We start from the raw sequence: 26,791 nt of genomic DNA on the forward strand, positions 1-26,791 counted from the left end.
GCTCAGTGTCAAATTTTGTGCTATAACTGTTCTGTGAAGAATCTTGGGAAGTTTTACTACTTAAAGATGCTATCTAAATACAAATTGTTAACTGATTGCAAAAGACTGGATTTTCTGTTGAAGTAATCAATGACTGCTCTGAATGCAAAATCCTGAATTTGGAGCTTTTTCTCATGGCATCAGAATAATAAAAACTAGCAAGCACTGGGTTGTGTACAACAGCCACTGCACTCCAAAAGTAATTCACTACAGTTAATATAAATTGGCCTTGGTAGGTGTTAACAGGGTATTACTGGTCTCAAAATGGAATCCACAGCCTTAAAACTCCATTGACCCAAACAATGTGTTCGGTGATATTTTGAAAGAGATCTACAACCAGGTGCCCAAAGTGACCATCTGTTTCAGATAGTTGGCCCCTTTTAATAAGTGGTAGGACACTGATTGCCATTTTAGGTCAGAATTGGTTGGCTTGTGTGTAGCGCACATTTCAATTAGTTTCATGGGCAACAGAGCCAAAGAGGTCCAGCAAATCTAAGTCTGATATACTGAGGGTTTAAGGAACTGGCTGCGGGGGCAATGGAAATTTGTGGGGGTGTGAATCCCAGGGTAGGTCACATGGGATCAGTGAGTGAGGAACTCCAGTGAAGGATTCAGTGTATTGTACTGGGATCAATGGGTGTAAATCATGAAATTTGAAGCACAAAAATGACTTAATTCCTGCTACCCTCATATACCCAATTTGTGATTACAAAACAAAAACAGAATTACCTGGAAAAACTCAGCAGGTCTGGCAGCATCGGCGGAGAAGAAATCAGTTAACGTTTCGAGCCTTCATGGCCCTTCGGCAGAACTGGAGCATAGTTAGAAGAAGGGAGAAATATAAATTGATTTAAGGTGGGTGGGGGGGGGGGGGCGGGGGGTGGGGGGGGGGGGGGGGGGATGGCGGTGGAGAGAGAGACATTGAGGGTGTGGTGATTGTGGAGATGAGCAGATAATCAAAAGATGTCACAGACAAAAGGGTCAAAGAGGTGTTGAAGGTGGTGGTATTTGTCTGAGAAAAGTGCTAATTAAGAATGGAAGACAGGATATTCAAAGTACAGCTCTAGTGGGGGTGGGGTGGAAAGACTAAAGGTTTTAGTTTTAGATTTAAAAATAATGGAAATAGGTGGGGAAAGAAGAATCTATATAAATTATTGAAAAAAAAAGCGGGGGGTGTGGTGGGGGGGGGGGGGGGGGTGAGAAATGGGGTGGGGATGGGGGGAGGGGGAGTTTAAGATCTAAAGTTGTAGAATTCAATATTCAGCCCGGAGGGCTGTAAAGTGCCTAGTCAGAAGATGAGGTGCTGTTCCTCCAGTTTGCGTTGGGCTTCACTGGAACAATGCAGCAAGCCAAGGACAGACATGTGGGCAAGAGAACAGGGTGGAGTGTTAAAATGGCAAGCGACAGGGAGGTTTGGGTCTTTCTTGCGGACAGACCGCAGGTGTTCCGCAAAACGGTCGCCCAGTTTGCGTTTGGTCTCTCCAATGTAGAGGAGACCGCATTGGGAGCAACGAATGCAATAGACTAAGTTAGGGGAAATGCAAGTGAAATGCTGCTTCACTTGAAAGGAGTGTTTGGGCCCTTGGACGGTGAGGAGAGAGGAAGTGAAGGGGCAGGTGTTGCATCTTCTGCGTGGGCATGGGGAGGTGCCATAAGTGGGGGTTGAGGAGTAGGGGGTGATGGAGGAGTGGACCAGGGTGTCCCGGAGGGAACGATCCCTACGGAATGCCGTCAGGGGGGGTGAAGGGAAGATGTGTTTGGTGGTGGCATCATGCTGGAGTTGGCGGAAATGGCGGAGGATGATCCTTTGAATGCGGAGGCTGGTGGGGTGATAAGTGAGGACAAGGGGGACCCTATCATGTTTCTGGGAAGGAGGAGAAGGCGTGAGGGAGGATGCGCGGGATATGGGCCGGACACGGTTGAGGGCCCTGTCAACGACCGTGGATGGAAAACCTCGGTTAAGGAAGAAGGAGGACATGTCAGAGGAGCTGTTTTTGAAGGTAGCGTCATCAGAACAGATGCGACGGAGGCGAAGGAACTGAGAGAATGGGATGGAGTCTTTACAGGAAGCGGGGTGTGAGGAGCTGTAGTCGAGGTAGCTGTGGGAGTCGGTAGGCTTGTAATGGATATTGGTGGACAGTCTATCATCAGAAATTGAGACAGAGAGGTCAAGGAAGGGAAGAGAAGTGTCAGAGATGGACCATGTGAAGATGATGGAGGGGTGGAGATTGGAAGCAAAATTAATAAATTTTTCCAGGTCCCGACGAGAGCATGAAGCAGCACCGAAGTAATCATCGATGTACCGGAGAAAGAGTTGTGGGAGGGGGCCGGAGTAGGACTGGAACAAGGAATGTTCCACATACCCCATAAAGAGACAGGCATAGCTGGGGCCCATGCGGGTACCCATAGCCACACCTTTTATTTGGAGGAAGTGAGAGGAGTTAAAGGAGAAATTGTTCAGTGTGAGAACAAGTTCAGCCAGACGGAGGAGAGTAGTGGTGGATGGGGATTGTTGGGGCCTCTGTTCAAGGAAGAAGCTAAGGGCCCTCAGACCATCCTGGTGGGGGATGGAGGTGTAGAGGGATTGGACATCCATGGTGAAGAGGAAGCGGTTGGGGCCAGGGAACTAGAAATTGTTGATGTGACGTAAGGTGTCAGAGGAATCACGGATGTAGGTGGGAAGGGACTGGACAAGGGGAGAGAGAAGGGAGTCAAGATAACGAGAAATGAGTTCCGTGGGGCAGGAACAGGCTGACACGATCGGTCTGCCAGGACAGTTCTGTTTGTGGATTTTGGGTAGGAGGTAGAAGCGGGCCGTCCGAGGTTGGGCGACTATCAAGTTGGAAGCTGTGGGAGGAAGATCTCCAGAGGAGATGAGGTCAGTGACAGTCCTGGAAACAATGGCTTGATGTTATGTGGTGGGGTCATGGTCCAGGGAGAGGTAGGAGGAAACGTCTGCGAGTTGACGCTCAGCCTCCGCGAGGTAGAGGTCAATGCGCCAGACAACTACACCTCCATCCCCCACCAGGATGGTCTGAGGGCCCTTAGCTTCTTCCTTGAACAGAGGCCCCAACAATCCCCATCCACCACTACTCTCCTCCGTCTGGCTGAACTTGTTCTCACACTGAACAATTTCTCCTTTAACTCCTCTCACTTCCTCCAAATAAAAGGTGTGGCTATGGGTACCCGCATGGGCCCCAGCTATGCCTGTCTCTTTATGGGGTATGTGGAACATTCCTTGTTCCAGTCCTACTCCGGCCCCCTCCCACAACTCTTTCTCCGGTACATCGATGATTACTTCGGTGCTGCTTCATGCTCTCGTCGGGACCTGGAAAAATTTATTAATTTTGCTTCCAATCTCCACCCCTCCATCATCTTCACATGGTCCATCTCTGACACTTCTCTTCCCTTCCTTGACCTCTCTGTCTCAATTTCTGATGATAGACTGTCCACCAATATCCATTACAAGCCTACCGACTCCCACAGCTACCTCGACTACAGCTCCTCACACCCCGCTTCCTGTAAAGACTCCATCCCATTCTCTCAGTTCCTTCGCCTCCGTCGCATCTGTTCTGATGACGCTACCTTCAAAAACAGCTCCTCTGACATGTCCTCCTTCTTCCTTAACCGAGGTTTTCCATCCACGGTCGTTGACAGGGCCCTCAACCGTGTCCGGCCCATATCCCGCGCATCCTCCCTCACGCCTTCTCCTCCTTCCCAGAAACATGATAGGGTCCCCCTTGTCCTCACTTATCACCCCACCAGCCTCCGCATTCAAAGGATCATCCTCCGCCATTTCCGCCAACTCCAGCATGATGCCACCACCAAACACATCTTCCCTTCACCCCCCCTGACGGCATTCCGTAGGGATCGATCCCTCCGGGACACCCTGGTCCACTCCTCCATCACCCCCTACTCCTCAACCCCCACTTATGGCACCTCCCCATGCCCACGCAGAAGATGCAACACCTGCCCCTTCACTTCCTCTCTCCTCACCGTCCAAGGGCCCAAACACTCCTTTCAAGTGAAGCAGCATTTCACTTGCATTTCCCCTAACTTAGTCTACTGCATTCGTTGCTCCCAATGCGGTCTCCTCTACATTGGAGAGACCAAACGCAAACTGGGCGACCGTTTTGCGGAACACCTGCGGTCTGTCCGCAAGAAAGACCCAAACCTCCCTGTCGCTTGCCATTTTAACACTCCACCCTGTTCTCTTGCCCACATGTCTGTCCTTGGCTTGCTGCATTGTTCCAGTGAAGCCCAACGCAAACTGGAGGAACAGCACCTCATCTTCCGACTAGGCACTTTACAGCCCTCCGGGCTGAATATTGAATTCTACAACTTTAGATCTTAAACTCCCCCTCCCCCCATCCCCACCCCGTTTCTTCCCCCCCCCCACCACACCCCCCGCTTTTTTTTTCAATAATTTATATAGATTCTTCTTTCCCCACCTATTTCCATTATTTTTAAATCTAAAACTAAAACCTTTAGTCTTTCCACCCCACCCCCACTAGAGCTGTACTTTGAATATCCTGTCTTCCATTCTTAATTAGCACTTTTCTCAGACAAATAACACCACCTTCAACACCTCTTTGACCCTTTTGTCTGTGACATCTTTTGATTATTTGCTCATCTCCACAATCACCACACCACACCCTCAATGTCTCTCTCTCCACCGCCCCCCCCCCCCCACCTACCCACCCCCCCACCCACCCACCTTAAACCAATTTATATTTCTCCCTTCTTCTAACTATGCTCCAGTTCTGCCGAAGGGCCATGAAGGCTCGAAACGTTAACTGATTTCTTCTCCGCCGATGCTGCCAGACCTGCTGAGTTTTTCCAGGTAATTCTGTTTTTGTTTTGGATTTCCAGCATCCACAGTAGCTTTTAGCTTTTTGTTTTTATCTTTGTGATTACAATCACAACCCTTCCCTCGCCTGGGTACAGATGCTGGTTGGTCGTCTAAATGTCAAAATTGACCCCACACAGAGGGAAGCACTTTGCAATATTTCAATTACATCATAGGGAACACTGTATAAATGTGAGTATTGTCACTAATTAAACATTTTTGGAGCGCATAGTATGTTAAAGAGGTGGTAACTGGAGCCTGGAGTGTCAATGGAACAGATGCTTCATGTGGCAGAGCAAAGACATAGAGTAAAATGCAGAAATAGAAAAAGCTGGAAACACTCAATATGCAAATCAATGTCTATGAGGAGTGCAGGTAACTAAATGTAAGCCATTTGGATGTAAGCCATTTGTCAGAACAGGATGAAATACCCAAGTAAAAAGGAAATGTTGCACAGATGATTCTTCTTCCCCTCCTGTGCAAGTAAGTAGGTGTGTGTTTTCACAGACCCTGCACTTCATTCATTTCTGCTGAGGGTCAGTACCTGAAATGAATTGATTTTCTTCACAGATGCAGACCGATGTGCTGAGCTTTTTGTTTTTATGTTCTTCCGTTCAGATTTCCAGCATCTACAATTTTTCTTTTTAATTTTTGTTTACATGAAGACTCCAATGGCTCACCATTCTCTATGCTGTTACTGGCCATGGTTTGCAGCGATCCTATTAAAAGTTAAGCTATTTCCACATTCTCAGAAATGATGAAACAACCTCTCTTTGGTTCCACTGGAGAAATGAATTTCGTGGATGCCAGACTGTAATTAAGTCTTCATTGACAAGGCCATATTTAATAAGCTTATCAAAGCCCATTTAGAACATGGCATATGCTACTCAGCAGGTCTGCTTATTTACAAAAGGTGTAATTTGTTGAAAATTTCATTTGAAAATGAAACATGAAAATAATTAATATATCATACGATTTCCCCCAAAATATAATTCAAAAGCTATTAATGTTAATGAATAGGAGAGCTGCTGTGGGTATCCTAATATTTTTGAATTTACTGATGCATTGGGCATTATGGTCACTGTGACATCCCTAATCTACAGTTATCTGGAACTCATTACTTATCTAATGAAGTGTAACATGAAAGACTATAATAGTTTTTGCAGCTTATAAAATTGCCCTGCTCAGCTTTTCAGCCAGCCATATAATTTGCTAAATAGTGCAGATCTGTATTTCCACATTGCAGCAATATCATTATAGACTGGGAGGAGCTTGCTACAATCATTCAAAACAGCGGTAACTTGTACATCAAGCTGCATCGCACTCTCAGTCCAAACACCTTAATGATGAAGTAGAGCAGCCTCAGAGAAGGAAAATAAAGGAAGCAAATCCAGCACTCCAGATCCCACTATCACATGGAACATTCTGCCCCATATGCCCAAAGATCTGCGGGTCGAGAATCGGCCTATTTAGTCATATGAAGAGCCATGGCAGAAACGTGTGCCCTTGAAGACCAGCCAGTGACAACAATTTCCACACTTTACGAATGGTGAGGGGAATATCAATCAACCAGGGTTTAGTTTTCTGGTTGCTATCCCAAGACTGCACTGTTTTGTGGGCACAGAGCAAGGGTATGATTGGGCATTGCTTTGTTCTCACCCCTAGATATGTAGCTGACTGACATTCACAGGCAAGATCCATATGGTTACTTGGATAAGATACCAGAGAGATGCTCTCACCTGTGGAGCTGCACCCTAGCATGAAGAGGGCAAAGGGAGGGGAGGGTTTTGATTTTTGGCAAGAAGAATTAACTGCTAATTGGAGTCACTGGCCTCCTTTAAATGGGACCAGCAAACTGTGGAGAGCCAAACAAGCATCCCATTACAGTCATGGGTTCAGACTGGCCAATATTGGGTTGCACTGAGCTTAGTAAGTAATTGAGGAGGTTATGATCATGTTGGAGTGGGTGGTGGGTTGAGGACTGTCCTGGGGCAGTACAAGCCCACATTACTTTGTGGGGCCTGAAGGATTTCACACTTTTCATGGCTGGACCTTTTCAGTTCTATCAGTTGCGAAAATGGTTCCAATGTACAGTGCACCTCTGAATATTTCCAATCTAAAATGGCACTCATGGTCTGAGACTCCTGATTTACACACTGTAATGAGCCCACTGACTGAAACAGGTGGGTGTTTTGAGCGCCCAGCAATAGGCCCCTTTAAAATGGCACTTCATCAGAGTGAACAGGGAAATAAGGCTAGTGACCCCATTTTGAGACCATTAACACCAGACCAAACAAGTGACAATTGGCCCCAGTGTCAGAAAGAAAGGAGGGCAAAAGGGAAGAAAAATTGAATTAAACTAAATGAAGCTGGCATCAGTACTTTTCAAGAATCAGAAAAACCAGGAATCATTTTGCTGCTATTTTTGTTGTATCCATTGGGTTTCTGACAGGAGTGGACAATTCTTGTTGTTACACAATGGTGCCAACAGCCTGATAAACAGACTTCCCTGCTCTAGGTTCGGAAGACGCATCTGGCCTCAGACAGATATCCTGTGAACATTCAAGGAGGGGAGTGCAAAGCAAACACTCCATGATTGAATGGGCTCTCTGTGATGGAATTTTAAATTTCTTTTTGAGGTATCATTCAGTTCTAGCAATAGTGGACACCTGTTATATATGGATATGCCTTAAATCCAGTATGGCCATGGTAATAACAGAAAACATAGCTTATGTTGTCAGTCTATCATTATACCTTATTTGGTTATTATGTCTGCCCTTATTTGAGTGAGCACTTCCAACATTAGTAGAAGTGACACTGGATGAGTGATACAGGCCAGCAAATTGGAGAGGAACTGGTAGGACAGATTCTGGTTCTATTTTCCATCCCTGCTTGCCTAAGTTATACTAGAAAAGGTGTGCAATTTCAGAGGAAAATCCTATCCAATGTTGCTATTTTGAAAGGATTTCAATGAACATCATGGTCTGAATTTTTAGAATTTCACACATTTTAGTTGGGCCCCATCTCCTCTATTGCCCATGGAAATGATGGGACAGCACACAGCACACCCTCTACTTCAACCATTTCCAACCCAAAATGGCAATCGCGGTTAAAGAACCCTGATTTGCAGGCTGTAATGAACGCACTGCCAATATCTCAATCATCTAAAAGATTTGGGGCACAATAATAATTTGGATTAATCAGTAAGCCAGTAAAGTAAAAAAGAACACACTTGCATTCATGTGGTGTCTTCACATTAGGACCTCTCAACGTGCTTTGCAACCAATGAATTGTTTTTAAAGTACAGTTGCTGTTGTCATCACTGCCACAAACAGCCAAAAATATGAGCCACCTGTTTCTGATGGTGTAGTGAAGGGACAAATGTGGGCCAGGGTATCAGGAGAACTTGCTGTCAACCGATGTACTCTGACAGTCCTAAAGTAAAAACTGAATGCATTAAAAAAATCTGATGAAAAATTATAAGCATTGATTTGTCAGGAGCTGACTAAAATGAATACAATAGTTTAATAAACACTTTTGATGCACAGATTAGTGCCATATAAGGCAAGCAAGTTTGGCAAAACAGACAGCAGCAAACAAAACATTGTGTGTGACTGAGCTGCTCTTGCACAACAAGTGAAATACCTGACTACTTATATCCCCTGTTGTAATATGCTTTTAAGGGATATCAGCATGACATCACTAGAAGGGAAGTGTGTCATGCGATCCAGTCTTAGTTTCACTTTTGCTCTGAGCAGAGCATCGCCGAGCTCTGATGTCTTCAAGGTTTCTACCTATGTATATATGTTCTCATGTGCCTATTCTAAATAAATTAACCCACAACATGTTTACCCAATCCCTTCTCGTGATTGTGCCTCTATCATTTTAATAACACAACATCCCCAGTCTCCCAGTCTATGGAAATTATCAACATTTTTTCAAGTACCAACATTTAAGGACTAAGCGTGTCATATCAGCAGTACAAACATACGAACAAGGAGCAGGAGTAGGCCATTCGGCCCCTCGATCCTGCTCTGCCATTTAATAAGATCATGGCCTATCTGATAGTTTCCTCAAATCTGCATTCAGCCTACCCCTGATATACCCCCTTGCTTACCAAGAATCTATCCACCTCTGTCTTAAAAATATTCAAAGACTCTGCTTCCACCGTCTTTTCAGGAAGAGAGATCCAAAGACTCACTACCCTCTGAGTGAAAAAATTTCACCTCACCTCTGTTTTAAATGGGCAACCCCTTATTTTTAAACAGTGACCCCTAATTCTAGATTCTCCTACAAGAGAAAACATCCTCTTCACATCCACCCTATCAAGACCTCTCAGGATCTTATACTCTTCTAAACTCCAGCGGATACAAGCCTTGCCTGTCTAACCTTTCCTCGTAAGACAACCCACCCATTCCAGGTATTCATCTGGTAAACCTTCTCTGAACCGCTTTCAATGCATTTACATCCTTCCTTAAATAAGCAGACCAATACTGTACACAGTACTACAGATGTGGTCTCACCAGTGCTCTGTGTAACTGAAGCATAACCTCTCTACTTTTGTATTCAATTCCATCGCAATAAATGATAACATTCTATTAGCTTTCCTAATTATAATTCAAAAACATTCTGTATGAGTTCTGAATTGGCTGGAAAGACAAGCCTAAATTTTACATTTGGTCAAAACGCAAGTAGGTAGTTGGCCACAGGTGATTTGCAGTCAGCCACCTGCTGAGAAGTGGGTTAAAACGCAATGCGTGAATGAGGAGGGGCACCTTAGTGTGGAGGATGAGGAAGATTATGCTAACTGGAAAGTAAGGGCACACCAAACTTCCTGTGTAAAGCCTAGGGCCAGGATTTTATGGCCCTGCCACAGTATGACTCTCCCCAGCAGATGCGGCGAGCCATTTAAATCTCCATTCAGTTCAGCGGGGCCGTAATGTCCCGCCGGGCGGGAGGGGCCGTAAAACCCTGGCCCAGGGATCCTTTAAAAGAATACTTCTAGAGCAGGTTGATGATCACATAAAGGATTCTTGCTCTATTTCTCTTTCCAACATCTGTCCACCCAAATACCACCCGAAAATCAGGCAGTAGGAAGAGGCAAATTCAGATTACATAATCTAGACAGACTTGTAGTTTTTTTTTGCCACTTGGCAACAATTAACCCAACCTAAGTAATGTAAAAACAGGAAAACATTTGAGATGGTTGTTGCAAATTTCCAAACCTAAGCATGACAGTTTTGTAGCATTTGAATGAATAAGACCTCTCTCAACACAAGAAATTTAAGAGGCATATCTATACTTAACACAATATATTTATTTGTAATAAATGCCATTTTAGTTTGTGCTCAAAATGTCCACCCTACACTTTGAAACAGGCATTCAAGAGTCAACAACTGTTCCTGATCTGGTTGTCACTTTACTCCAAACAGTTCATTAATAGTGAATCACTATAACAAAAAGAATGACAGAGCTTCCTATGCACAGGAGTAATCGGAAATTTTGCAAACAGATAAACAATTTTGTACTATTATTGCATCTACTTTACTGGCCTTTAGTACAGTAGACTGCTGGAGTAATCACAGTCAATCAAGAAATCAAAGGCAGCTATAAATGGAATAAAATGCCTACTCTGAGAAAAAAGTTATATCCAATCATCTACAGCTAAAATTACTCAGCGAGCAGAAATGAATACAAGTAGATCCATAATGGCTTTGAATTTCCAATTTCCTCTCTTAATAGATTGATTCACTTCATTGCTGCTGAATGTGTAGGGTCTGTGACACTTCCTGGTAATTTAGGGACAGATGGCAGGATTGGAGACATATTGCTGGGTCTCAGCTCTGTTTGCACTAGGCCTGCATTTCTTCGGCTAAACTGGACAGGGCACTGAAACACATGGCAGCTTTTAATGCCATGAAGATGATGTAGCAGGAAGGTCATAACACCTTTCACTCTCTTTTCCAAAAAATGTGCTGGGTAGGCACTTTGTAAAAACTTCAATTTATATACTGGCTGCCACGATCTCAGGATGTCTTAAAGCAACTTACAACTTAGGGAGTACTTTTGAAGTGAGTCACTTTTTTGATTTAAGAAACAGCCAATTTGTGCATGGCAAGATCCCACAGACAGCAACATAATAATAACCAGGCCATCTGTTTTAGTGATGTTGATTGAGGGGAAAAGGCTGCAAAACAGGACAATGTCAGAAAATGGGGTGTGGGATCACAATGTGTAATTAACCTGCACATGTTGCTGCTGATGCTGGCAGGAAGCAAACTTAGTACTGCCTGCACATTTACATGATCGCAACACTAAATATTCTGTTAAGTAGCTGCACGCCTGAGCAAGGGTGCAAAATTGCAAGAGGCTAGCATAAGTTAAAGCTAGCCTGCACTATTAAAAAGCAGAGGTGCATTTTGACTGGAGCAGGTGCTGCAAGTGGATGGAGAAGAATGTCTGACCTGCGAAAAGAGTGACTATGGCACAATGTGGGAGCAAGTGGGCTACAATGCTCTCTGATGCTGCACTGGAGACCTTGATACAGGGGGTAGAGATGAGGAGAGTATTGCTCTATCCATAGGTAACTAGGAGACCTTCTAGACAGACACTGCAAAGACAATGGGAACAGATAACCACTGTGGTCAATGCCGGCAGCCTAGCTCCGAGGACCTGAATGCAGTGTCAAAAAAAAAGTTCAATGACCTCATGAGTGGTCACGGACAGTGAACGCACCTTCAATTACCATTTCCCACCAGTTACATCACGGACGCTGTTCAATACAGCACACCACTCATCCTCACCTACCATCAATCTTCATCAATCACAACTCATACCTGACATTCATAGTCTCACCTCGCCTTCATGTACTTAGCTCTGCTGCAAGCCTCAAACCCACGTCTCACAGCTCACACGCAGTCACATATTCAAGCAAGACAATTACAACATCTAAACATATTACAGTTCACTCACTGATACACTTTCCTCTCTCTTGCAGAATGAGATGACACACAACCGAAAGCAGCAGGAGCTAATCAGTGGGGCCAAACACAGCTGCATGTCTTCACCCCAATGGAATAGAGGGTGCCCACCATCAACAGAGCAGCTTTGACTGAGGCCATGGCCAGCGGCAGGTCTGAAAGCATTGCAGCTGATTGTGTGCTCATACTTAATCCTCTTCCTCATGTCCACTTCTCCCTCATCCCACAATCTCTTCAGATATAAAAGTTGCAGATGGGCCAAATATACAGTTCTTGGTTTCCCCACTGCCCCATGCCCCACTCCCCCATCCCCTCTTTGCAACCCTGCCCTTGTGCCTTTCTCCTTTCAAATAGCCAAGAGCTGCAAACTGGCCAGCCAATGGTAGAAGAGAAGGTTGTGGAATACCAGGAAAACAGTGACAAGAAGAAACACTGTCACATGATCTCACACTTGCAGCCACCAGCTCAGATATTGACATGTCTCTTGGTTTAGAGGCAAGCTGAGGGGCGGGACCTGCATGTGGTAAGATGCCAGGCATGAATGGCCTGCAGGCAGGGCAGAGAGAAAAGGTAACTCAGGTGCCAGCTCACCAGAGGATAGGGGCTGCACAACATTTTTGTTCCAGAGGATTCAGATGAGCATTTTGATGAAGTGGTGTACAGAAAAAGGCTGATGCATATGCACATAGAAATACTTGGTGCATTGGCAAGCCTGGCAGAAAACCCGGGGTCACTATCAAGGAGCATGGAATCTTGCACACAGTTTTGCACAGAGCTTAGAGCCCATCCTTTCCAGGGTGAAAGTGGTCAACAGTTCCATTAGCACATTTACAGCGTTTGATAGATGCTTCCAATGCAGCACAAGCAAAAATTCCCCAATGTCTGGGTGCTGCAATGAAGTCATGAAATCTCAACTTATTGCCATCATGGCTGCAGATACCAGTGCTCACAGGGACTTCCTGGGTCTCTCAGTGGCCTAGCAATCTGTCCTCCAACACATTACTTGGATTGCTGAGTTGCTATTCTGTGGGAATAGCAGTGAGTCTCTGGAGTACTAACCTGCTGTCCTCTTGCAAGATGACAGCATTCATGTTCCCACCCCTACCTCTCTGTCAATGCCCTCCTTGTTGCCAGCCAGCCAGCCCAGGCTGCTGCTGTCCATGCAGAGGTGATGTAGTGCCAACCTGGTTCTTCTGATCGAAGTCTTCTGCAGTCACCCCGCTGAAAGTCAGCAGCCTTCCATCAGCCATGCTGCAACCACTGGGGTAGCACTCCATAGGAGTACTAGCACAGGCAAAGGCACATTGAAGACAGGCGCTAAGGGGATGGTTTGAAGTTGGTTTTGAATGTTTTTATTTTGTGGTGGCTTTTATTTCAGCATTGTGGTCAATGACAGAGGGATGGTAAAGTGTGGGACTGTTGGTGAATGGGAAGTTTGGCATTGCTTTCACTGGTACCACAGTCAAATGTTGCCTGGTGGCAAAGGCTGTGTTCTCATGATAGCGAGGTTATGCATGATACAAACCATGACAAATCATAACACATGCTTTGGTAAGTACTGCAGGGCTTTGACTTGGTAGCATAAGTGTTGCATAAGCACCCTAATGGTCTATTTGTGTGGTAGCATCTCTGAATTTACCTGTTGCAACCACAAAGTGACATGTGTGCAATCCTACACCACGGGGAACCCCACTATCCTGGCAAAGCTGCATGCTCACCCCAGCTGCTTCTCTCTGGAGAGCCTTTCTTCTCTTCCTCCTCTTCCCTCTTGGAGCAGCTTGTCCTCCTGTGCTGTCTCTGGTCATCATCCCTGCCATGCTGCAGGTCAGGGGGATAGAAACTACAGCACTCATGAGTTGGGGGGGAAGCGGTGTGAGCAGAAGCCTTGAAGTCAGAACCAAAACCTTCACCATGTGTCACACCACTCCCTGTAGACTTCAGCAACTTTAAATAACAGTTCAATCCTCCAAACGCTTCTACAAACTCAGCAACAGCCAGAAGATATCAATCAGTAACTAACCTGAGGGTCCTTCTTCCTGCTGAACATATGCTCAGCTGTGCGAAATTAAGAGAGGACATTAGCTGGAGCGTTGAGGCACCACGAGAGTTAAATCAACATCACACACTGATTGCCATCACAATCTGCCTACTTTGCATACTTCCAGCACATACTCCCAGCCTCAGTGTTAACCACCTCATCAAAATGACATTGGCACAGCCAGCACCAGAACTGTGTGTGTGTGTGTGTGTGTGTGTGTGTCTGTTTTGTGTGCAGCAGGACACCATTTTGCACCTAAAACAGAATCTATTGTGCCAAAAAATACAGGCGCCAGGCAACCAAATTTTGCAGCCAAATATTGGCCAGGACACTGGGGACAACTCCCCTGTTCTTCTTTGAAATAGTGCTATGTCAAGCTGAGGGAGCAGACCTCGGTTTAATGTCTGATCTGAAAAACAGCACCACTGACATTGCAGTATGCCCTCAGTACCGCACTGAAGTGTCAGCCTAGATTTTCTTTTGTGCTTAAGGCCCTGGGGTGGGACGTGAATCCACAATCTCATGTCTCAGGCATCCAAGCAGACTAGACCATAGAAATAATCTGATGACAAGGGATTCATAAAATAAGAATAAAAAATATTTTTGCATACTACTGTTGAAAATGTTGAGATGTGTTTACAACCAGAAAACAACTTTCACACAAAGTGTACAAGAATTGATAATTTTTAAATCAATAACTAACAATGCCTTGATAATCTTGAAGTGTACAGAACAAAGGTTTACATTAAACATACTTATATGTCATCTAGACTGTATACTTACTCTGTAATCTGTGTTAATATAGTGCTCCTTGGCAGAAAATGGGGTCAATGTTCAGGTTATCCAGAAAATTGGTAAACTTTGTTCGTACAAAAATCGGTGCTGATCGAAAGAGGATTAAATATTCTAATGCAAGGTCATCAACCATAAATGTTAACGCTGTTTCTTTTTCGGCAGATGCTGTCTGACCTGCTGAGCGCTTCCAGCATTTTCTGTTTTTATTTCAGATTTCCAGCATCCACAGTAGTTTTCTTTTGTTAAATTGTTCTTGCTCCTACTTATACAAAGACTTTGGGCCCAACAGCTTTCTCTCTTGGATCATTTATACATAAAGAATTTGCTAACACTTGTTACCCAGGCACAGTTTGAAGGGGTTTCTCCACTTCTTTCTCCTGACATATTGGCCTGACAAAACACATTATCTGTGCAAATCAAAGCACTGTTGCAGCCTAGAATATGAATGGATAAGGTTGAACTGCTAATTTCAATACCTGAGTAACGATGGCAGAGGGATAAGTGTTCCCTGAGTGTGTTCTCAATCAAAGCTTGGATCAGCATCTTGACACACTGCACTGTGATTCTCCAAGCAATCTACCCTCAAGCAGGTATTTTCTGCCAGTTGAATTTTCAGATTGCAATCTGTGATTTTGCACTGCAATGATGTCAGAGCCAGCTGGTGCTTAATTAAACAGTCCCTGCAAGCTCTTATTTTGTGACTGATGCAAGACAATGATTCAATTTGTTACCACGCATGCTTTATACTGCAGTGTGTCTAAACTCTGTTCACATTAGTGAAATAAGAACTTATCAGATGCTATTACAGTGCAAGTTTAGCATCAGCGTGAAGCAATATTCACTATGCAGCAATTCTGAACTGCCAGTCTACATTTGAAGAAATGCCTTGCCTTTTGAGCAACATGGCTTACCATAGTCATGTGACCTCTGAGGCAATCTTTGGTCAAACAAAGGATTCAGGCAGAAGCCATTTTTACACACCACATGAAACAGTATAAAACCGGAATCAGGGCTTAAGCTGACCCTTGAGCAAAATCCAACATTTCCTTGAGGTATCTCCTGGTGAGGTCCTCACTTGGTTTGACATTGCATCGAGTGCAAAGTTTTCATCAATTCAAACGCTTAGCAAGCAGGTATTCTCCCTGATCGCTAAATGTTTAAGTGTCTAACAGTTGAGAGAGAGCTCAGCCTTTGCATGTATCCAAACATTCACAGATTTCTCTCCTAAACAAGACTGTCCCAGTTGCTACCAGACAGGAGCTGAGTCATGTAGATAAAGCTGCTTCTCAGGTCCTGGAGAACTGCAACTGAGGGAGGAAGGACATGACTGAAAATTCCGTAGTTTGCATGGAAAGAGAACTCTGCAGATAATAGGATGAAAGTAAGAAAATGACATGGTTGAAGGCAGAGTAGCAGGGAAAGGTTGGCAGAGGCTGGGTAAGGCTCATCCTACAGGGTCAGCCTCATATGTTTTCTCAAAGCCCTTACACTCAGCTGCTATTTCTTATTGATGAAAGGTCATTATATGCAGCTGTCTGTATTTCATATCATAGAAAAAGAAGTCTTATTTATCCAGCACTGGTCAGACCTCAGGACATCCCAAAGAGCTTCACAGTTCTTGAATTACTTCTGAAAGGAAGACACTATTTTGATGTAGACAAACATGGCAGGCAAATTCATCACTGCAAGATCCCACAAGTAGCATTCATCTGTTCTCCTTGATCTCACACAACTACAGTCCCTCATTATCAAAGACTGCTTTTTTCCTCCATAAGGCTGAAGTCTACATTTTCTCACCATGACCCAACTCCTATAAGTTGCAAGTGTATACACACAGCTCAGAACTCAAACAGTTAGAGCTATTTCTCGCTAATTGCATCGAGTGGGAAATGCAGACTTCTGATGCAGCGAGATGGAGAGAAATCAAAGACAAACCTAGGTTTGTAAACCCCAAGTGAGTGTGTATATGTGTGCAGGGAACAATTTCTGATGTATCAGTCAAGGAGCTTCCAATCTAGTCTCTTCCATTTCCTCATCCTTGAAACATAGGAAGTATGGGATTCCAATTTGGAAATTCACATTCCTAATCTAAAACTGAACCTTCTGCCATAAAACCAAATTTCAGCTGCAGCAAACAAAATGACCTCTTAAGTGCAGTGCAGTGCCTGTATCAGGGACACTGCAGTGCTGTTCATAATGTCACTTTAAATTGGGTCAAGCAAGTTAAGAGAAATTGAGCAGAGAGGTTGGTCGTGCCCACTTAGATACGGCTAGGTGGACTCCATGTAGGCGTGCGTTTTTTTAAATTAAAGAGTACAGAAACATAAAGGCTATGTTTTGGAATAAGAGTATTTCAGAGACCTGGACTAAAAGTCTAGAAGATGTGAGTTCAAATCCCACCATGAGAGTTTGAGACTTCGAATTCAGTTCAGAAAATCTAGAAAATAAAATTGGTATTCAGTAAAAGTGACCATGAAACTCTTTCGAGTTATCAACAGTCACAGATTGCAACTCTTTTGAGTACAATCACAGTTCTTGGTTTCCGGGAGTGGGACATGAACCCACAACCCTCTGATTCAAAGGCGAGGGTGCTATGGACTGAACCACAGCTGACACCTCCAAAAATGACCATGAAGCTGTCCAATTGGTGCAAACATCCAAATGAGTTGACTAATGTCAGGACAGGCAACCTTACCCAATATGGCCGAAATGTAAATCCAGTCCTGCACCAACATGGTCAACTTTTAACTGCCCTTGGAAATAGCCTTGGAAGCTATTCACTTTATCAAAGTGCTACCACCTTCTTAAGAGTGACCAACTAGGCATAGGCAACAAATGCCAGCCTTGCAAGTGACCCTCATGTCCCGAAAATGAATAATTACAAAGAAAATGAATCAGTGGAATGGAGTTGGTGTGCCTTACAAAGTTGTTTTTGTTTATTTATTCTTTCACAGGATGTGGCATCGCTCATTAGACCAGCATTTGCTGCCCATCCCTAATTGCCCTAGAGAAGATGCTGCTGAGCTTCCTTCTTGAACCACTGCAGTCCATGTGGTGTAGTTACACCCACAGTGCTGTTAGGAAGGGAGTTCCAGGATTTTGACCCAGTGACAGTGAAGGAACAGAGACATATTTTCAAATCAGGATGGCATGTAGCTTGGAGAGAATTTGAAGGCGGAAGCATTCCCATGCATCTGCTCCTCTTGTCCTTCTAGGTGGTCGAGGTTGCAGGTTTGGATGGCACTGTTGAAGGAGCCTTGATGAGTTGCTGCAGTGCATCTTGTGCGTCAGTGGTGGAGGGAGTGAATGTTGAAGGTGGTGGATAGAGTGCCAATAAAGCGGACTGCTTTGTCCTGGCTGGTGTCCAACTCCTTGTGTGTTGCTGGAGCTGCACTCATCCAGGCAAGTGGGGAGTATTCTATCACACTCCTGACTTGTGTCTTGTAGACGGTGGACAAGGTTAGGGGAGTCAGGAGGTGAGTTACTCTCCACAGAATTCACAGTCTCTCACCTGCTCTTGTAGCCACAGCATTTATGTGGCGATCCAGTTCAGTTTCTGGTCAATGATAACCCCCAGGATGTTGACAATGGAGGATTCAGGGATTGTAATGCCGCTGAATGTGAGTTAGATACTCTCATGTTGGAGGTGGCATTTGTTTGGCGTGAATGTTACTTGCCACTTATCAGCCTAAGCCTGAATATTATCCAGGTCTTGCTCCATATGGGCACGGACTGCTTCAGTGTCTGAGGAATCGTGAATGGTGCTGAACATTGTGCAATCATCAGCAAACATCCCAACTTCTGGCCTTATGATGGAGGGAAGGTCATTGATGAAGCAGCTGAAGATGGCTGGGCCTAGGACACTACCCTGAGGAACTCCTGCAATGATGTCCTGGAACTGAGATGATTGACCTCCAACTACTACAACCAACTTCCTTTGTGCTAGGTATGACTCCAACCAGTGGAGAGCTTTCCCCCTGATTCCCATTGACTCCAGTTTTGCTAGGGCTCCTTGATGCCACATTCAGCCAAATGCTGCCTTGATATCAAGGACAGTCACTCTCACCTCACCTTTTGACTTCAGCTCTTTTGTCCATGTTTAGACCAAGGCTGCAATGAGGTCAGGAGCTGAGTGGCCCTGGTGGAACCCAAACTGAGCATCAGTGAGCAGGTTATTGCTAAGCAAATGCCACTTGATAGCACTGTTGGCGACACCTTCCATCACTTTGCTGATGATCGAGAGTAAACTGATGGGGTGGTAAGTGACTGGGTTGGATCTGTCCTGCTTTTTGTGGACAGGACATATCTGGGCAATTTTTACATTGCTGAGTAGATACCAGTGCAGTATCTGTACTGAAACAGCTTGGCTAGGGGCACTGATAGTTCTGGAGCACAGTCTCCAAATTGCCGAAATGTTCTCAGGGCCCATAGCCTTTGCAGTATCTAGTGCCTTCAGCCATTTCTTGATATCACATGAAATGAATGAAATGGCTGAAAACAGGCATCTATGATGCTGGGGACCTCAGGAGGAGGCCAAGTTGGATAATTCACCCAGAACTTCTGGCTGAAGATGGTTGCAATATTTCAACCTTGTTTTTTGGACTGATGTGCTGGCCCTCCCCACTCTTGTCTCCACAAGGATTGTGAGGTAGTCTTTCCTAACAATACTGTCATGGACAAATGCATCTGTGACAGGTAGGTTGGTGAGGACGAGGGCAAGCAGATTTTTCCCTCTTGTTGCTTCCCTGCCTTTTGGGGTTATGGGTGCGGGATGCAGTGGTAGCGTAGTGGTAATGTCACTGGACTGTTCATCCAGAGACCCAGGCTAATTGTTCTTGGGACGGAGATTCAATTCCCACCATGATAATTGGTGGGATTTAAATTCAATTAATAAAAAAATCTGGAATTGAAAGCTAGTCTCAGTAGCGGCAACCGTGAAACTATCATCAACTATTGTAAAAACACATCTGGTTCTCTAATATCCTTTAGGGAAGGAAATCTGCCATCCTTACCTAGTCAGGCCTACATGTGACTCCAGACCCACAACGATGTGATTGACTCTTAACTGCCCTCTGAAATGGCCTAGTAAGCTACTCATTTCAAGTGCAATTAGATATGGGCAACAAATGCTGGCCTTGCCAGTGACGCTCACATTCCATGAAAGAATAAAAAAAAAAAGACTCAGTCTAGCAGCCATGTCCTTTAAGACTCTGCTAGCTCGGTCAGTCGTGGTGCTATTGAGCCACTCTTGGGTAATGGACATTGAAGTCCCCCACCTATAGTACGTAGTCACACTCACAGAGTCATGTCTTACAGGAAATGTCCCAGACATCACCATCACCTCCCTGCCCTTGCCACCCTCGGCGCTTCCTCCAATTGGTGTTCAACATGGATGGGTACTGATTCATCAGTTGAGGGGGAATCAGTAGGTGGTAATTAGCAGGAGTTCCATGCCCATGTTTGACCTAATGCCATTCGACTTCATGGCACCTGGAGTCAATGTCGAGGACTCCCAGAGTGTATACCACTGTGCTGCCATCTCTGGTGGGTCTGTCCAGCTGGCGGTCTCCATTATTGAGATTAGCTTTCAATTCCAGATTTTTTTATTAACTGAATTTAAATTTCACCAATTGCCGTGGTGGGATTTGAACCTGCTCCCCAGAACAATTAGTCTGGGTCTCTGGAATAACAGTGCAGTGGCATTACCACTATGCTACCACCTCTCTACCCAACTCCTTAAAGGCAGGTGGTGAGGGAAGCAACAAGAGGGAAAAATCTATTTGATCTTATCCTCACCAATCTACCAGAACGTTCCCAGGGATGGGAATGGTGGTGTCTGGGACATTGCAAGGTATGATTCCATGAGTATGACTATGTCAGGCTGTTGCTTGACTAGCCTGTGGGGCAATTCTGGTACAAGCCTCATGACGTTAGTAAGGAGGACTCTGCAGGGTTGACAAAGCTGGGTTTGCCGTTGCCATTTCTAGTGCCGATGCTTGGTGTGTCTGGCTTTATTCCTTATCAACTTTTCTATAGCGGTTTAGGAATCAACTCAGTGCCTTGCTTGGCCACTTCAGAGGGAAGTTCAGAGTCAACTACATTGCTGTGGGTCTGGAGTCACATGTAACCAGGTAAGGGCGACAGATTTCTTTCCATAAAGGATATGAGTGAACTAATGGGTTTTTATGACAATGGTCACCATTACTGAGACTAGTTTTTAATTCTGGATTTATCAGCTGAATTTAAATTCCACCAGCTGTCGTGGTGGGATTCAAACCCATGTTCCCAGGACATTAGCCTGGGCTTTTGGATTATTAATCCAGTGACAATACCATATGCTGCTGCCTCCGCCTCGGTTAGTACCTGGAACTACTCAAAGACTGCCAGCAAATCCAAGGAAAATTGTATTCTGCATCTGTTTCTTGCTTTGTAGCTGGTTGGATTCTTGTTATTGAGAAGAAGCAGGGCAGTTTACAAACCTCTTCAGGGAGTCATTTACTCACTGAATGCTGACTGAGTATTGATTGCTAACAGTTTAGACAGGAGGGTCTTTGATAAAGTGCAGTCAGAGCTGCAGGCACAAGAAGAGTTACTGATTATTACTGAGTTTCACTGCCTTCTCAGGCAAATCAAACTATCTCATTTTAGATATCCCAAATGTGATCGATTCTTTGTAAAACAACCTTGAAATTTTTACACTTTTGTTCTATTCAAAATATGTGGGGGATTAAGTTTCCACTTAGGCTGCAACTGGCAATTCTAACTCAAATTGCGGCCAAAATGGTGCCTGTTTCGAAAAGTGCTTTTTTCATCCTTTTGTTTCACTGAAATTCATTTGCATATTGAAGATGCAAAAGTTGCCACAAAAAAGCACAACTGGGCAGCATTTCAAAACATACATTTTTTTTGAAAAAGTTTTGCTTTAAAAATTCTCATATTTAAGAGTGGTAACTTGTTGAGGTTTGATTAAAACAGTTGAAGGCAGATTTAATCACAGAGGAGACAAGGAGTTTTAATCACATATCTTTTGTGCCGGTGTTTCACAAGTCCCCTAGTGCCCCTAGTCCTGTACCATCAGCTAAGAGGAACAGCTTTTCTTTGTCTACCATGTCTAAACCTGTCATAATTTTTTATACCTCTATCAAATTTCTCCTCAATCTCATTTACTCCAAGGAGAGCAACCCCTTCTCCAACCTAACCTTATAGCTAAAATCCTTCATCCCTGGAACCATTCTGGTAAACCTCCTCTGCACCATCTCAAGGACTCTAACATCCTTTTTCAAGTGTGATGGCTAGAACTGGATACAAAACTTAGTTGGGGCTTAACCAAACTTTAACTCGATGCCTCTAATTATGACACCCAAGATCTCATATGCTTGGCTAACATCTCCTTCAATATGTCCTTCCACCCTCAAGGATCTGTACAAATGGACCTCCAGCCCCTCTGTCCCTGCACACTCTTTAGAATTGCGCCTTTACGTCTATATTTCCTCTCCATAACCCTTCTGCAAAAATGTATCACCTCACACTTCTCTGTATTAAATTCCACCTGTCAGTTGACTGTCCATTTTGCTAGCCTATGTCCTGTTGCACTCAATGAGTACTATCCTCACTGTCTGCCGCACCTCCTGGTGTGGTATCACTGATAAATTTTGAAATTTTACTCTGTATTCCAAGTCATTTACATACATCAGTAAAAGCAGTGGTCCTAGCACTGCACCTTGGGGAACACCATTGTTTACCATCCCACAGTCTGACACTGGTGTTTTCTGCCCTTAAACTATTATTTTGTCCAAGCTGACACTGGCCCTCCTATTCCATGAACCTCAATTTTGTTAATGAGTCTTTTATGTGATACTTTGTCAAACATTTCAGCAATATTAGTTTTCTAGGGATGTCTGACTTGCTGACACCTTCCTCTCATGTAAATGCTGATGCAAAGTAATTATTCAACATGTTTGCCATTTCCTCATTTTATTAATATCACCGTTACCCGTTTTCCATGGTCCCACATTGCTCTTGACCACATTCTTTTTCCAATGAATAAAAGGAAAATTCTTGTTGATTTTTATATTCCTTTCAAGTTTCTTTTCATACTCCCTTTCTGTAGCTCTTACTATCTGTTTTGTCGCCCTCTGCTGATTGCATCTTTCTCATTTGCCAGGGTCTGTGCTATTTTTGTATGCATTTGCTTTTAGTTTTAATTTGTCCCAAAACTCTTTACCGTCTATGGCTTTTTATGTTTTGACAAGTAGTGCTCTTGCCCATTAGAGTTCTCAACTGGTTCTATAACATATTAAGTTTTCTCTTGAACATCTCCCACTGATCTTCGATCATTTTACCCATTAACAGACTTGTTCAGTTTATAGTGGAGAGTTTCTGTCTTATCACATTGAAGTCAGTCTTATTTAAATCTAGAATCTTGGTAGCTGTTTTGCATTTCTCCCTTTCAACAACACATTGAACTCGATCATATTATTATCGCTCTTTGAGAAATATTCATGTGGCATTAGGATGTTAAGTCTGGCTGCATTGTTCCAGTGAAACCCAACGCAAACTGGAGGAACAGCACCTCATCTTCTGACTAAGCACTTTACAGCCTTCCGGACTGAATATTGAATTCAACAACTTTAGATCTTGAACTCCCTCGTCCATCCCCACCCCCTTTCCATTTCTTCCCCCTCCCTTTTGTTTTTTCCAATAATTTATATAGATTTTTCTTTTCCCACCTATTTCCATTATTTTTAAATCTATACCTGTAATGCCCTGTCAGTCTTTCCGCCCCAGCCCCACTCGAGCTGTACCTTGAGTGTCCTGCCATCCATTCTTAATTAGCACATTTTCTTAGGTAATATCACCACCTTCAACACCTCTTTGTTCCTTTTGTCTGTGACATATTTTGATTATCTGCTCCTATCACTGCTTGCTTGTCCCTACAACACCCCTCCCCCCCAACTTCTCTCCCCCCACCCGCCCCCCCCCCCCACCTTAAACCAGCTTATATTTCACCCCTCTCCTAATATTACTCAGTTCTGTTGAAGGGTCATGAGGACTCGAAACGTCAACTCTTTTCTTCTCCGCAGATGCTGCCAGACCTGCTGAGTTTTTCCAGGTAATTCTGTTTTTGTTCTGGCTCATTGTTCAGTACTAACTCTGATATGGGATGTCCTCTTGTTTTTAGAACATATTGTTGGAGAAAACTATGTCGACACACTCAGGAAATCCACTACATTTCTGAAATATACTAGTCTGCTTGTCCCAATCTATATGAAATTTAAAATCTGGCATTAAAACTGCTTTCCCCATCTGGGCTGCAGAATAAGTGTCACCATGCTATTTTTTCTAAGCACATCACTGTTTAAACTGACCTGATGCTCATCTGACGTTCACCAGCACACAAGGCAAGCAATCAGGTGCAGGGACTTGGCTTTTCCAGCCCACTGGGTCACTAGCACTGTCCCTCCTGCTGCTCCAGCTGAGATACACCAACTCAGCGAAGGGTGAAGATTGAAAGTATGAACTTCTCCTTGAACGTCTCAGCAACTCACTGTCTTAATGTGGCTAAGCTGTTTGGGGAGCTGAGAAGAGATTTGCAGCAACTGAGTCACTTTCTTTCTGGAACTTGACAGTTCTGTGACTGTGTCGATGGTGAATCACAGTTCTGTTCTACATATTTTTTATTTACACAAGATGTGCTCATTTGAGCCATTGTTTCCTCAATCTCCAAGTCATTCAATGGTAATTGTCCAGTTACCAATAATGATTTAAACTGACCCACTCCAGTGAGGTATACAAATGTGAAGAGTTACGTAATGTGTCCATCTATTTACTTATTCAAGTTACTTACTGCGGTCTGTAATAATTGCTCGGGCCTCCTGATTGGTTGTCTTGTTCTTCAGGTTCTGTGCTGCAGTAATGAGCTCATCCAGCTGAGGGCGCTTTTGGTCCAAATCTTGCAGAGTGGCCTAGAGAAGGGAGGGCAATCAATGTAAAGGAAAGATTCTCATGTGATGGAATTTTAAAATCCAGAAATAGAAAAAAATCATTGGTTTTCAGATTGATTGTCACTGATAATATTAATAAAATTAACGAGCATAAATGTGAAAAGTTCACAAATCCACCAGGAGCTGCAAAGTGACTGAATTTTCGAAAATAGCATTAAGTCTGTTTGTGTGTGCATTCACTTCTGCTACTCTTGGTGTATTTTCCTAACAGTATAAATTTTAATTTTAGAAGAGTCCATGTTGAACCCCAGTTCAATGGTAACTGACAATTTAAATACATTATTAAGCCAAATCCATATTGTAAATATGTGGAATAAAGGAAAGAAAACCTTGCATTTTATATATTTATATTATATATATATATACATCTTCCATGTCCTAAAGTGTATTAAAGGAATTCATTACTTTTGAATTACTGTTGTGTAGACTGCTGACATAGACAATTTTCACAGATAGGTCTACAAACAACAATCAGATAAACATCTGAATGAGACTAGATCTGGTTCTTGGGAATGAGGTGGGCCAAGTGGATCAAGTGTCAGTAGGAGAATATTTAGAGGACAGTGATCTAGAGTAAGGGTAATTAATTGGGGGAAAGCCAACTTCAATGGGTTAAGAATGGATCTGGCCAAACAATTTGGAGTCAAAGATTGGCAGGAAAATCAGTAGCTGAACAATGGGCTACCTTCAAAGAAGAGTTGGTTTGGACACAGTCAAGGTATATTCCCTTGAAAGGGAAAAGTAGGGCAAACAAATTCAGAACTCCCTGAATGACAAAAGAGATAGAAATTAAGATAAAGAAGAATAAGTGTACTTATGACAGGTGTCAGGTACAAAATACAACCGAGAGCCCAGCTGAATATAGAAGGTTCAGAAGGGAGGTAAAAAGCAAATAAGAGAAGCAAAGAGGGAGTATGAAAAGAGACAGGCAGCCAACAGAAAAAGGGAATCCAAAAATCTTCTGTAGGCATATAAACAGTAAAAAGGTGGTAAAAGGGAAAGTAGGGATGATTAGGCTCCAAAAAGGGGATTTATACGTGGTGGCAGAGGGCATAGCTGAGGTATTAAATGAATGCTTTGCATCTGCCTTTACCAAGGAAGATGATGCTACCCAGGCCATGGGTGAAAGAGGAGGTAATTCAAACACTAGAAAGGTTTAAAATTGATAAGGAGGAGACATTTGATAAGCAAAATTCAAAGTTTGCGGATGAGACAAAACTTGGAAGCACTGTGGACTGTGAGGAGGATCGTGCAGAACTTCAAAAGGACATAGACAAGTTGGTGGAATTGGCAGACAGGTGGCAGATGAAGTTCAATGTGGAAAAATTTGAAGTAATGCAGTTTGGTAGGAAGAACATGGAGAGACAATATAAAATAAGAGGTACAACTCTAAAGGGTGTGCCGGAGCAGAGGGACCTAGGTGTATGTGTGCATAAGTCATTAAAGGTGGCAGGACAGGTTGAGAGAGTGGTTAATAAAGCATACAGTATCCAGGCTTTATTAATAGGACATAGAGTACACGAGCAAGGATGTTGAACTTGTATAAGACACTAGTTCAGCCTCAGCTGGAGTGTTGTGTCCAATTCTGGATGCTACACTGTAAGGAAGGATGTGAAGACATTGGAGAGAGCGCAGAAAAGATTTACAAGAATGGTTCCAGGGATGAAGAACTTCAGTTGTGAGGACAGATTGGAGAAGTTGGGCTGTTTTTCTTGGCAAAAAGAAAGATGAGAGGAGATATGATCGAGATATTCAAAATCATAAGGGGCACCTGGACAGAGTAAGTGGGGAGAAACTGATCCCGCTCATTAAAGGATTGAGAATGAGAGGGCATGGATTTAAAATAATGGGCAAAAGAAGCAAAAGCAAATGAGAAACAATATTTTCATAAAGCGAGTGGTTAAGTTCTGGAATGCACTTCCTGAGAGTAGTGGAGGCAGGTTCAATTGAAGCATTCAAAAGGGAATTGGATAGTTATCTGAAAAGGAAGAATGTGCACAGTTACAGGGAAAAGGCAGGAGAATGGCACTGGGTGAATTGCTCATTTAGGGAGCTGGTGCAAACATGATGGGCTGAATGGCCTGCT

General features: G+C 43.8%; 1 protein-coding gene across 6 annotated transcripts in view; it reads right to left on the minus strand.

Annotated features, from left to right (window-relative positions):
• Positions 1-26,791, minus strand: part of dmd (dystrophin) — a 1,945,510-nt gene that overhangs the window by 411,558 nt on the left and 1,507,161 nt on the right. For all 6 annotated transcript variants that reach the window (XM_078559857.1, XM_078559853.1, XM_078559852.1 and 3 more), the window contains exon 51: positions 24,549-24,666. In XM_078559857.1, the coding sequence (XP_078415983.1) occupies positions 24,549-24,666 (118 nt within the window). The remainder of the gene's footprint in view (positions 1-24,548; positions 24,667-26,791) is intronic.

The sequence above is a fragment of the Cetorhinus maximus genome, chromosome 16 (assembly GCF_964194155.1).
Source record: "Cetorhinus maximus chromosome 16, sCetMax3.hap1.1, whole genome shotgun sequence".
Classification (NCBI taxonomy): domain Eukaryota; kingdom Metazoa; phylum Chordata; class Chondrichthyes; order Lamniformes; family Cetorhinidae; genus Cetorhinus; species Cetorhinus maximus.